This window comes from Lampetra planeri, chromosome 15, assembly GCF_965212315.1.
Source record: "Lampetra planeri chromosome 15, kcLamPlan1.2.h2, whole genome shotgun sequence".
NCBI classification, from domain to species: Eukaryota; Metazoa; Chordata; class Hyperoartia; order Petromyzontiformes; family Petromyzontidae; genus Lampetra; species Lampetra planeri.
Genome location: NC_136121.1, coordinates 6,760,679 through 6,774,390, shown reverse-complemented (window position 1 = coordinate 6,774,390; position 13,712 = coordinate 6,760,679). Strand labels below are relative to the sequence as shown.

General features: G+C 45.6%; 1 protein-coding gene across 1 annotated transcript in view; it reads right to left on the bottom strand.

Annotated features, from left to right (window-relative positions):
- Window positions 1-13,712, bottom strand: part of LOC144722633 (uncharacterized) — a 100,023-nt gene that overhangs the window by 30,245 nt on the left and 56,066 nt on the right. Inside the window, exon 7 of the mRNA XM_078600889.1 lies at window positions 10,609-10,679. Within this exon, the coding sequence (XP_078457015.1) occupies window positions 10,645-10,679 (35 nt within the window). The 3' untranslated portion in view covers window positions 10,609-10,644. The remainder of the gene's footprint in view (window positions 1-10,608; window positions 10,680-13,712) is intronic.

Below are 13,712 nucleotides of genomic sequence, written 5' to 3'. Positions count from 1 at the left end.
ACAGTCCCAAACTGTGGTTTCACCAGTAAATGTTGGTCACTTTGCCTATCTATAGATATTAATTATTGAACACTATACCTAAAAAATTACGGTTATTAAATTTGTAATCTTCATAATTAGTCATTACAGTAAAGTTAGAAATTAAAGTTAATCATTGTTCACTGTTATGAAACTTCAAAAAAATATCTCAAGGCTCACTCTAGCAATAATTCTGTATGCATAATTTACTTTTACCAGGTATGTCTCACCGAGTCTCAAGACTCATTTAAAAGAAGGTTCTGCTCTGGAATATTTGGTTAAAAAATATGTTAAATCCTACGTGCCTCTACAATGGCTATACAATCCGTCCACACTTCCCCCAGGAGTCATAAGGAGCTTGAACAGAGAGATGCCTAAAGAAGTTTTTGTGAGGATGCTTGCTTGCTCAGATGGATAAAAAATTTTTACTTTTCCTGTAGATGTCTAAAGAAGCATCAGGGATCAACTAATAAGAAGCTCATTAACAAAGCCAGACGCGGCTGCCAGTTAGATTAGAGCAGTGCGGTATTTATAGAACCACAGACCTAACGCAAAGGGGTATCGAGACTGGGGGCGCAAGGCAAATTATTCCATCAATTAGTGATCCCAAAAGGGAAGGAGATACGTTTAGAAAAGACCCACGTGAAATGAGATGTAAACCCCTGCGTATTAATTAATGAATGACATGGCACGTCAGCACATTAGGCGATTAACGTCAATGACACGTGCACGGTACGTTCGAATCCAGAATTGGACCATGGAACGCGTTCAGGTCAAAAAGAGGGTACATATTTGACCAAAACGTGTAAGCCGTACGCTGTGTGGTATGCGTTGCTGCTTGCATACATGGGCTTTTAAGATCTCCCTGGCGAGATAAAGTGGAGAGCCGTTTCTCATAGTAACACTAATCACAGATAAACCGATAATCCCACTTGCTACACCTTGGTGATACCCTGCCAAGCCGGGCTTCATGCATAACAGCTAGCGCGAGTGCATACCTCGGCCAAATTGACAAATGGGCAAATACTGGCATTAAGCGGGCAGCATTCCTGCCCTCACCTCACGAAGGTCCCGATGGCATATCTGGGCCATGTTATCTCGCCCGCCCTGGAATGAGACCACAGGTGAGCAAGGCTGCAAACCCACACGGGGTGGGTTAAGACGCGTCAATAACGCGCCAGGCGAATATTAAGCGGCAGGCAGCGTGGAGCGCACACGCCCGAGCCTCCAGGGCGTGCCCAACGATATTCATGAAACAAATTCCCCGCTGCGCTTCAAACACAAACAAAGGGGGAGCATTCCGCAGATCGCGCCCGGCGTCCGCTGTGCGTTCCAGTAGGGGGGCGGACGGGGGACGCCATGAGCAAAGAACAATGCAAGGAGAGTTCATTAATAATGTGCCACATGGCTTGGACGTAGTTCGTTTTTCTATCACGTTCTTTTCGTTCAAATCAAAGGTGATATCCTATACATGTATATATAGATATAGACACTTTTCAAGGGGTGAGTGGTGGGGGGGGGAGATGGCGGTCCCATATGTCAAACTCTTTAAATAGAGCCCTACATTGATAATAATGAAGATACTGAATGTATCTTCTCTGGTGAATATCGATAAAATACACATTTTCAAACAAAGAGGCGATAGCCCCCATAACCCCCCACGCTAGATTTGCCAGTGATCATTATTTACAATTAAGTGTAGCTTAATTAGGTGTAGCTTAATTGTCACGTGATCAAAATGCTGAGTCAATGGAGACATAAAATACATAAATAATTAGTTTTATAAATTAATTCATAAATAATTGAGTCCTTGAGATAAACTTAAAATGTGTTGCAATCAACAACATCATTTACTTCTTGTGAGATCTTTAGAATAACATGAGAGTGTGGGAGATTGTACTGAGGAATGCTTCGATCGAATAATAATATGACAGTCAAACGTGTCTTTTAGACAACAGACGCAGAACGTGAAGTCAGAACATGCAGTGCATGTGACTATGACGGCAAAGTTGCTGCGTCTATTTCGCACACACATAGCGAAATATACATGGCCTTTTTCATTTTAAGGCAAGCGCATACGATAACTCAACCGTATATCAGTTTCACCCTCGTTAGAACTCATCAGCACAACGTAAACCACACCTATGATATTGACAACGGCCGATGGGTTTTCTCACCAGCCGAAGGAAGCCCGCTCGAGTAGCGGCTTGCTCCTCCTCTGTGCAAATCGGCAGGAAGACAGCGGAAGAAATGGCGAGATAAAAGCAAATCGATTGGAGGCCGCTAACTGGACAAGGTCAACCAAAGAAAGACCGGAATTCAAGTTAAAGGGGGCAGTGGGAGGTTGGGTTGCCTCCGATTAGCATGGTGGGCTACGAAATAAGTTCAATATATGTACGTTCAAGTTGCAGGCTGACACACGGCATAGCATCAACAGCTGCCCAAAAGCTTGAGGTGGGGCGTGACACCAGTTTCCCCCACCACCTCCCCCTTTTAATTGGGACCCGAGCTCTGGGCAAAGGAAACCCGAGTGGGTCGGAGTCCCAGAAACTTGGTCAGGCCTCGAGACCCGAAACGGCAAAACAAAAACCACACTTGCAATCAGTGGCCTATCTGCAGATAAAGGGGCCAATTGAGGAAATGGTCCCCGCGCCCCGCACTTAACAAAGCTTTGCGTAAAGACGCATTTTACAACATCGACGACGACGACGACGAGACCGTCAACTATAATATTTACGGAAAGAAGGTAAAAAAATCTAAGATACACACATTGTAGTCCTGCATGTAAAATTCACCTTGAAAGCAGAGTGGGATTACACTGTTTACTTTTTATCAGCCAGCTAGTGCGTATTGAGTCATAGCTATTTAAAGGCACGCACAGGAGTAATGAACGCAATGATGTAATGCTCATGATACAATGATACACAACTCAGACACACACTATTGTCACCCACGTATACACACTGATGATCATGTTTATATTCTTGTGCACGCTTATAATGTATTTTTATATGTAGCTTGGCGGTTAGCAGGCCAAAACATCCAACATATAATAAATGCATTGCTTTGCTATTACGACAAAAAAAGCAATCAATCAATCTGTGAAATATTGTTGATTCAAAAGCAATATCGCTTTATATATCATGTTTATATGCCTACACTAGACTGTTTGAATTAAACAGAGATACAAACAAGCACATACATACACATTATTTGGGTCTTTCAGTAAAGTCACGTAGATAGGTTCAAATTAATACAAATAAAATAAACAAAAAAACTACGACGTTTCGATCACAATACAAGCGATCGTCATCAGGAGGATGACGATCGCTTGTGTTGTGATTTGAACCTATCTACGTGACTTTACCGAAAGACCCAAAGAATATGAATTCCTGCAGTCACGAAAGCTTTAAGTCAAGATTCATATAAAACTGGATATTAATATTTATTAGAAAAAATAATTCACAATAGATGTTTGCGCTCGGACACGGAATGACCTGGCAAAATTTATGTTGAAAGACCCTCCACCACCCGACATGGCGAAATTAATCAAATCGTTGCGTAGTGTACAAACGTTTAACAATGCACCAATTCGTATTGTTTCGACTTCGAAGAAGGACTCTCACAACAAAATGTAGCAATTAGATACGCGTCAAGTTAGATAACATTGCTATATGATACCAATATATGTGTGTGTGTGTAAATTGAAACCCTGGACACCCGAGCGTCTCAATGAACTTTCCCGTTGAAAAAAAAAACCCCTACAGAGTACACTCACACACAACTTCATCATAGCCAAACACACACGCACACCACACTCAAGCGCACACACAGCAGCACTTGCACGTAAAGGTCAGACTCCCGAGCACAGCGACAGCTGCACATTTTACGCAAGCAGCCCGGGGCGGGGGGAGGGGGGGTCAAGGAGCTACTGGCCGTGTAAGGATCACACACGAGAGGCAACAGCACCTGTGGTGAGCACGTGTCTTCAGCCCACGCTGAGTCGTGCATCGCACTGAGCGTCTGGGAGGTTGGCCGCGTGCGTTTTGGCTGTGACAGGTGAAGAAATCGTTGACCCCTCTCGGGCCTGATGCTTCCCCCAACAAACGACGTGGCGTGCATTGAACCGCCATTGTTAGAGAGTTGCGCGGCTTGATGCGGTCATCTCTCAGACCAAATGGGCGCTGCCGAAAAGCCCACGGGTGCCAATGCGGTCACTAATCTCAAACCGTGGACCACACAGTGACCCCGCCGCCTGACGCTTTCGATCGTTCGCCAGGCAGCGTGTTTCAGATATTCACCGGCTTGCTCCTGAAGCCGCCCACCGGCACGCTCGCCAACATCGACGTGTGAACGTTGCCAATCGGCGCCCGCGTCGCATGAGAAAAGAAGGGTTTTGCTGGCCCAGGTGCACTGCGAAACGACAATAATGGGGTATTCTTTTTCACGGCACGCCCCAGGATTAAAGCTTGTGAATTTCGACAAACGGCCTGCCCCCCGAAATGTAAAAAATATTGCACTGGGAAAACATCCCCAGCCGTCACTAAATAAAGCATCGCGCATTCCTGTTGGCTTTTATTTAATGGCATGTGAACGCATTCATCCAGCAGTGTCTAGAGAATGGTCAATGACGATGCTCGTGATGATAATATGATGATGGGTGAACTAAGCATGAATGAACATACTAATAAATGCCCTTTATACAGGAAAGCCTCATGCAGTAATAATGCCATTTTTTCCAAGAGGGTTCTGCATTGGAATGTTTGACCAAATCCATTACGGAGTGTTTGGCACGTGGGGGAAACCGAAGCACGAGGAGAAAACCCAAGTGTACAAAGCGACAACACTCAAATCTCAACACACATCGATTCCAAAATCTATTCCTGTATTATCATCTCCTGGCCAACTCAGAGCCCCAACCTACAACACCTAGTATTCCCAGGCGGTCTCCCAAGTACTAGCCAGGCTTCATCCCGCTTAACTTTCGAGAGCTGACAAGGTACGGCAAGTCCGCATGTTTGAGAATCATCAACCACCTCCGTTTTTAATTCGAATTTTAGTCAACCACACCAGCAGACGTGTGCATGCGAGAGATTAGGTGTGGCTCCAACACATTCATGCTTGAACTGACATTTATCATAATTGCGGTATCACGGAGAGTAGCAGCGCACAGCATCAGTTTAACACGTAGGCTTTCGCGACCAATATTATTCATAATCAACGTTTTTTGGGTTTAGATCGCGTTATTTATAAATGTGTCGTAACCCTCCAAATTGTAAATGTTGTGGTTTCACGCTTCAACACACCGGTGGGCTAAAGCAGCGAACTATTTGTCTTTTGTCAACGTGACACTTTTTTACTGATTGGCCGTGTCGGGTGGTGGAGGGTTACGACACATTTATAAATAACGCGATCTAAACCCAAAAACGTTGATTATGAAGCACACAGCATGTTGCCATTACTGTTACATCGAGTTCATTTAGCACCTGCAGCATGCCCGCTTGAAACCCTACCATACCTTCTGGCTTGCGGTGATCTCAGAGTTTATTACGAGGCCACTGTCCCACGGCATTATATGGATCGCCTGAAGCACAAAACCATGTTTAGGAGCTGACCACCCGTGATTTACAAGATCTGCCCCCCCCCCCATCCCTCCAAACCTACCCTCTCCCCACATCTAAATACAGCAGTGGATGAATTGTGAGTAGACAACTTATGTCTCACGGCCATGCCTCGCCCTGTCGAAGCTTTCACTGAGCCCACACTTTATGACGCAGCTGCTACTTCAAAAGGGAAGTCCGGCCTGTGTAAGGAAAATACTTAATCTCTCTCTCTCTCTCTCACTCCCTGTCTTCCTGAGCTACTGGGATATATTCGGATGCCCCATTACTCTTGGTTGAATTGGAGGCACCTCTGAATGTTGACACTATTCACCCCAACTTGATAAAATATGAATACCATTAACAGGCTCGGCCTAGTTTTTAGTACTAACCTGTTTGATTGAATCTTCTCCTATTCTCTCACTGGGCACATATGCCACAGGAAACACTGGCTTCCCTCTAAACCTCTTCTCAAGGTTCACCTGATGGACATGGGTCACTCCCTGGTCTGCTGCGATCAGCTTTTGGATCAGCTTTCCGTGAGTTGTCAGCATTTTCAAGTCCCTTCTAGTGTTTAAATTTCCACAATATACACATCTCGATTCTCTCATGGATATTACCGATCGATAACACCTACATCAATTTAAGTTCATGTTATAGTATTTGTAGAGTGTATATATAGCATGTTTACAGAGTGGTTAGCGCACTGTGTTATGGACTTGGCGACCTGCGTTCGATTCCCAACCTTGGCTCCATCGGTGACGAGTGATATCCGAAATTGTCCTGCATACCACACTGACCAGCGTGGTGAAGTATGGCCAAACCACCCCCATGGCCGACAGTGTGGGGAGGGCTTCTTCTATCAAAGCATTTCCAAAGGGCTGAAGGTACACATACCACGCAATGCTTAGCTGCCATTATTCACCTGGAGAAAATGTGACGTACATTTGTTCCTGCCACCAACCTATCATCCATTAAGCGTAATATAATTTCGGCGATCGTTATACGTGCATGTGATAAAATATAACAATAATTCATCTTCTTGGTTCTTTCGGTAAAGTCACGTAGAAGGGAAGTAATAAAATAATAAAAATAAAACATAATAAAATAATTCTCACGACGTTTCGGCTACAACGGCTGCTTGCGTTGTAGCCGAAACGTCGTGAGAATTGTTTTATTATGTTTTATTTTTATTATTTTATTACTTCCCTTCTACGTGACTTTACCGAAAGAACCAAGAAGATGAATCCCTGCAGTCACGAAAGCTTTAAATCGAAATATAACAATAATTATAAACAGCCCTTTGTGATGAAGTTGCTTGACTATACTTCACCACGCTGGTGCGTATGGATTGGTGAAGGAGGGGGGCATAGGACCGGTTCAGATATCGCTCACCACTGATGTTAGCGACGGTCAGGAATTGAACTCGGCTAGTTGGGACTCACAGCACGGTGCGCTCACCACTGCACCAATACACGGGGACACATTTCATCATGAAGTCATCGCGTGCACTTTCACTCTCATTCGTAACTTCAAAGAGACAGCCTCCCTGGCTATGAAACACACATCTCTATACACAGGCATTCATGAATTTCATAGCGGTCTAAAATTAACTGGCGACACATACACACAAGTATGCGTGCTTTTTTCGTGCATGTTATGACACCATCAATCAGGCGGTAACAAGCCCCTAATTTGGCATGGAGCAGCAGGGTTTGTCCAGGTGATGAGCAGGCTGTGCTTGGCCCATGCCTGAGAGGGCCACAGACTGATCCTGCTACATAAGGAGAGTACGACACATTGCACGCAGCACCTGTGGCCGCTAAAACATGATTTACTGGTGGGATTTTGGTCAGTTTGTTAGCCTACAGGCTCAGGATTTTGCGGTCACAGTGCACATGCTGTTAGACATGTGACGATCCTTGTCCCCACTCCCCCAACTCTGGTTATGCGATGGACTGTCACGATCCGGAGTCGTGCTTTTGTGCAAACTTTTTGTCTGATTTGTCCACTGTTTTGGATCGTCGGTCTTGTTTAGTCTGTTTTGCTTATTCTGTATTTTTTCTTCGATTAGCCTAAAGGTCCATGTGCTAATATTTTCTCCTATAATTCTCACGAAGTGTAAATCAGCTATTCCTAATTACACAATTGTACGCATTCATCGTGAGCCCCAAAAAGAATCCATATATTACACTGCCTACATGTTCTACATAAAACAACATTTGTACATAAAAAAGGAACAAAGTTACATGCTTTCTATCTGCACACACTGCCAGTATGAGTTCTGTTGGCGTGTCACGTGACAAGAAGCACGTGCGCCTGATTGTGTAGAGTGTAGACACACCGCAGCAGCTACTCATATTAAGCTGAGTCAACATAGCAGAAGCCCAGACCAATTTCGAATACGTACATGGATAATAGAAAGAGAGAAAGCAAAGAGAAAGAAAGGCTTGCCAACCCTAATTTTCGCCGATATCACGGTACAAATAAGCCAATCGAGGCACCGGTCATGTCTTTGGCATTTCTAGCTCGTGAAATAGCATGCCCGTTACCATCACAGAGCAGCGCCCATTTGTTTTAGCGCAGCGACTGGTTATTTTAACGATGAAAGGGGAGGACGGGACGTTAAAACAACAGACAGAAGTGCTCATCATTGCAGCTTTTCAGAGCTCGCCCTGACCAAATGCGTACCTTTAATGAACAAGCCAGACATGGCGGTGTCATCGATCACAGGTGTACTCACCAGGAAAGGAATTCCACTGGGGGCTGGAGCGGGTGACTCCCACACGCTTTACAGCGCAGGCTTTTCCCAACAGGAGCACACCCTCCTTAATTTTGATGGGTGGGCATAGTTATTTTAGAAGCCGGGTCTAATCAAAACAGATTCCTACACAAATGTCCTGCTGGTATGCACGCAAGATACGCGTATCCACAGGGTGTGGCAAAAGTCAGGATTCATAGCGATTTCAGAACGGCGCTCTCCACATATTGCTGCTGTTATTGAAAAGATGAGCTGAGTGCGCGAAGATCAACGTGGACCTGTTGAATGAGCAATGCTTAAAGCAGCCCGCATGACGCGGATTGAGACGTGTGTCCAAGCAAGTCATACAGAGGCTTAAATATACGCTATCATTTACTGCAAGAGAGCATGTGTCGTAATTTACTGTAAGAGAGAGTGATCCGTGACTTTTGCCGTACCCTGTATAAACGTGCATTTTCCCCTGATAAATCATTCATAAATTGCTTTTCATTTTTTAGATTCATATAAATATTAATGTAAGACATAAAAAAGTAGATTTTTTTTAAAGCAGCACATATCTTAATAATTACATCTACCTTCAAACTTGAAAAACGAAAGGTTTTGTGGGTTTTTTGTTGTTGTAATCTTGTGAGTGTTGTGAGCCCTTGTCTCATAATCCCTAAAAACACAACTTTAAAGATCGCCGGAGGAAATTGATTATTTGAGGCGAGGGCCGGAAGCCATGAGAGGCGTTTGGCCTCTAAGCCTCAGCGTGGGTAAACACTCAAATTGGTTGTCAAAATTCAAAGGTCAGGAGCTACTTTGGAAACACCATTTATTATTATCTAGAAGGTTAACATCTCGCCGCGGTGGCTAGGAGATGTTACCTCCCTCGCCTGCTGTGCAGGAGGCCGTGGGTTCGATCCCGACCCTGACGCCTGCTGCTGTGTATTTGGAGTTTGCGTGTCTCTCTCTCTCATCATTATCATCACGGTGGCTAGGAGATGTTAACTACCTCGCCTGGTGTGCAGGAGGCCGTGGGTTCGATCCCGACCCTGACGCCTGCTGCTGTGTATTTGGAGTTTGCGTGTCTTTCTCTCTCTCTCTCCCCATGGTCACGTCGATTTTTCTCCGGGTGCTCCGGTTTTTTACTCCACATTTAGAAACATGCGTCTTAGAGTAGTTGGCTGCTATAAATTGCCAAATGATAAGCCACTTCGTTGAGCTATCATTTGTGGGCAGGTGTCTTCTTAAATAGAGTTGGGACTTACCTGGTAACATAAATTTTGTTTAGTTAAAAATGGTTTCGTTTTTAGTTTAGTTTACAACCATGTAATTCACTCACATAGGTTTATGTTTAAAAGGAGACTTGGTCAAGATACTTTTTGAACAAGAAATAGCCCTACTGCTTAATATAATCGCTGTCACTTTGCTCACAGTATGTTCTCGTGTAAGGATTTGCAGCACATTTCTAAACAGGAACCCTCTAATTCACAAGTCTAGCTGTGAGCAGATGTAAGCCCTTGCCACTGTTTAACGTGCACGGGACTGGGGAACGCTAAAGATGCAGGGAGGCTGGACTGATGCGGAGAGACTGGACTCATTGCGGGAATTTGGAAAGTGTTTTTTGTACGCATCGGCGAAATGGCCTGATGGACCCTCGTCCAGTGTGTGCCCCACCTCCGGACGCATCCTCCACCACTCTGCGTCTCTCTACTCGGAGACGTCGTAGTTGCTTTTGACATGCTCAGAACGCCCCACAGAGTGCACAATAAGCATGCTCTTTTTTTTAACCGTTCTTTTTTAAACACCACTCACAGGCGAGTGTCAAACCGAAGTTTATCAGGGTTCACTGTAAACCTTTCTCTAAGCTCGGGCCATGACCTCTGCCATTGAACCGTGCACTGTAAACGACTCATGAACTGGCAACAACAAAAAATGTCAGCAATGGTCGGTTGTTAAATATTTTGAGTTTGGGCTCTGCATTTTCCAAACATGACGCACGTTTGTTCAGTCCAGTAGGGTCTGAAATATAGTAGCCTTTGGGAAAGAATGGCCCCACCTTTGTAAATGAGTCATGAAAGAGCTGCATGTCATTACTAAACATTCCCACCAGCCCAGAACAGGTGTAGTTTCCCTGCAAACATTTCATTGTGACTCCTAATGGGCCAGCCACGCGGTGGGACAGCTCTCTGTGTGTGTGTGTGCGCGCTCGAGCAGGGATTGTGGTGGCTGTGCTCAGTTGGTTACCTGCATGATGTGTTCCCTGTACATCTGTGGGAAGACTTATGGATGAACGACCGCTCCATCAACTTCAGAATCTGCAGACAAGAAGAAAAGCATTTGCAGTATTTTGAGCAGATCCAGGCAGCTGAGAGGTCACCGCGCTTCCCAATGGGCATGTTAGCAGTTTCACTATTTAGATCTCAGTAACATTATGGTGCATTTGTCAAAGTATCCCCTTCTGTCATAGTGGATATGAAATGCATTAAAACCTGAAAGTACAAAAATGGACCATAGAGTGCATTTGTCTGTGACCAAATGACCTTGACTGTATCCAAACTCACCAATTCTCGGAAGCTAATTAGGGTTAATCCTGGTTAGTACTTGGATGGGAGACTGCCTGCGAATAATGGTTTACAATGGGAATGGTGCGCAAACCGTAAATACTCACTGCATTAATCATAAACACTGCCTTGTAACATAAAATATATATCGTAGGCTAATGTTGAAGCATTGGCCTTTCTTCAGAGCAATGGACCATCTCTCTGCTCTGCAGTAGCGCCAATACCCTGTATATCTTTCTGGTATGTGGCTGCGTTAACGATGAGTGCGTTGAGTGTTGCTGATCCTCCATGCTCAGGACATAATGGATCACTTTATCTCCGTCAGCTCTCCGCCATTAGGATCTTCTCGTTACGAGTGGGGTCGCCACCGCCTGGAGGAGACGGGGACACTGAGCGAAGCCGCATCCAAAATGGCTCATTTGACAGAGAGCTCCGTCATCAAAAACCCATCTGTTGGCGGAGCGACTTCGCAGCATCAATCGCGGGCTCGGGGAGGGAAGGCCATTGCTACAGTAATGACCGACTTTGCCTATTCGTCACTCAGCCAGGGAGGAGCTCTCCCATGGGTTTCCGCAGCTCCCCAAAGCAGGTGGAACCACGGAAGGACCTGCGGCATGGCGAGTTGGGGAGGGGGGAATGAAATTCACGCCGCTTGACCTACCACCCCCCCCCCCCATTTCTCCGGCAGTCGGTTTTCTTGCAGTTTTGCGAGGACGGCTGGGGCGACCGGGTTCCAGGCAGCCAGTTGCGACCGGCCATCTTTCAGCGGCCGTTAAAGGGGTGCGTACACGAAGGAGCTGTCACGACGCGTTCTTTCGGGGGCTCGGTGAATTCCCACAAGCGTGGCGCGGCAAATATGCCCTCTCGTGTGCGCCGTCACAGCTGCTCCACAGATTGTGGCCTCCAAATGCCCCTCATAAATTCAGCATTGAAACATTGGTTCAAAAATTGTTCTGATTTTCGAAAATGGTTGCACACTGTGGAGCAAACAGCAACCGTGTTCAAGTAAATGCCCTCCAGCTTCGGCCTAGCAGCTCAACAGTGAGAGGGTAAGTGGTTAGTCTCGGTCTACAATCTATGGTGACATTCACCAGCAACAGAGTCCTGATAGACTATGCATATGGAATTTGAGTGTTCTTCTATCATTTGCATGGGGGGGGGGGTTTCTCCAGGCATTCCAGTTTCCTGCCACATGCACAAGAATACCTCCAAAGAATCTATCGAACTTTTACAATGCAATGGCAACACTCCTGTGAAAGGGCCTCAAAAACCTCGGTGGGGCATCCGTCGGCAAAAAATCCGAAGTTCTCACTCTTGTTAAGAAGGCGTTTTATACAACCCACCAGTCAATTAATGCCTCTCTTACAAACATCTCACTGCCAATGGCTCCCGGCAAACCTGCGGCGGGGAGTTTTGCTCGAAATTGCCCATGCTCAACGAACCGGGAGCGTCTTTGTGCTCAAAGCCCATTAAGCTCCGCCGTGGCTCGCATGACCCATAGAGAAGCCGTGCAATGCGCCAACATTTACGGGGACGGCAGTACAAGAAAAATAAAAAATAAACACGTAAAGAGATGTCACGGCGAGCACAGTAGTCGTGCCGGTGAGTGAGAAAGCATAATGGCCGATTCGCTGGGGAATTCGCAGTGCAAAGGAACTGGCTTTTTAAAAAAACTTAGATTTGAATGCGTCACCTCTGCTGTGTATGCCAGTGAAGTATGAATCTTCATGTCCTTTATTTACCCAGGAAAGCCTCAGTGAACCTCCAAGTCTCTTTTTTTTCACCAGGAGGGTTCCCGCCTTCGCACGGTTGGCTACGTGCGGAGCGTGAGAAGTTCAACATGCCTACATAGATTGGGATGTGTGGCAAATTCCGTGAATAGGTTTGGCATGTGGCAGGAAACTGAGGTATCTGGAGAATACCCATGCCTACAGTGGGGTAATACTCAAAAACTATGCGTAGCTACATTCAAGAATCCACTGCTACACTGCCATCTTCTGGCCAGCTTGCACAACCTAACTCACCTGGTATTCCCAAAGGGTTATCAATCTAAGTACTAACCAGGGTGGGGCCGAGGGGGATGATGTTTTGCGCTTTCGTTTGGACTTGCTGAAAGCAATGTTAGTAGATAAGTCAGCAAGGCCTGGGGCAGAGGGAAGGTATACTATGTATATCGCTTTTCGATTGATTACAGTAACAAGGCCCGGGGCAGTCTAAATTAATTTGGATGAGGCAATTGGACTGCACTCCATGGTCCGTGAATGCGCAGTACTCTGCATTTTTATTGGAATAGACCGGGTGGTGTCCAAAGTGTGCTTTTGTGCACTCAGACTGCACCTTCTCAAGACAGCAGAATGGTCAATACAAGACACAGTGTAGCTTGGACTCGCGTAGCATCCAAATGCAATTGCATCGCAAGACACGGTACAGTAAATAAGGACGTGCATTAAGACATGTGTGTTGAACTTCTTTCACACCGTATGCAGCCAACCATGTTAATCGGAGGTGCGGGGGAAGGACAACAAACTAAACACAAAAAGCACTTCTAAAGATTTGAGTGTTCAATCTAGATTATTTCAAAGGGCATAGCTCCAGTGGCTTCCTAATATCGGAAGGAAGAGCGTTCCAGACATCTGAAAGTGCGTGATGCAGTCTTTGTTTGGTGGCTATCCAACAGCCGCTGCGAGAATGATCGGAGTTCGCAGTCATAGTCGGTAGCTGCACCACAGCCTGACACTAAGCAGGATGTAGTGTAGCTAGCGAGTGTGCAGGTGGTGCAACTTGCCA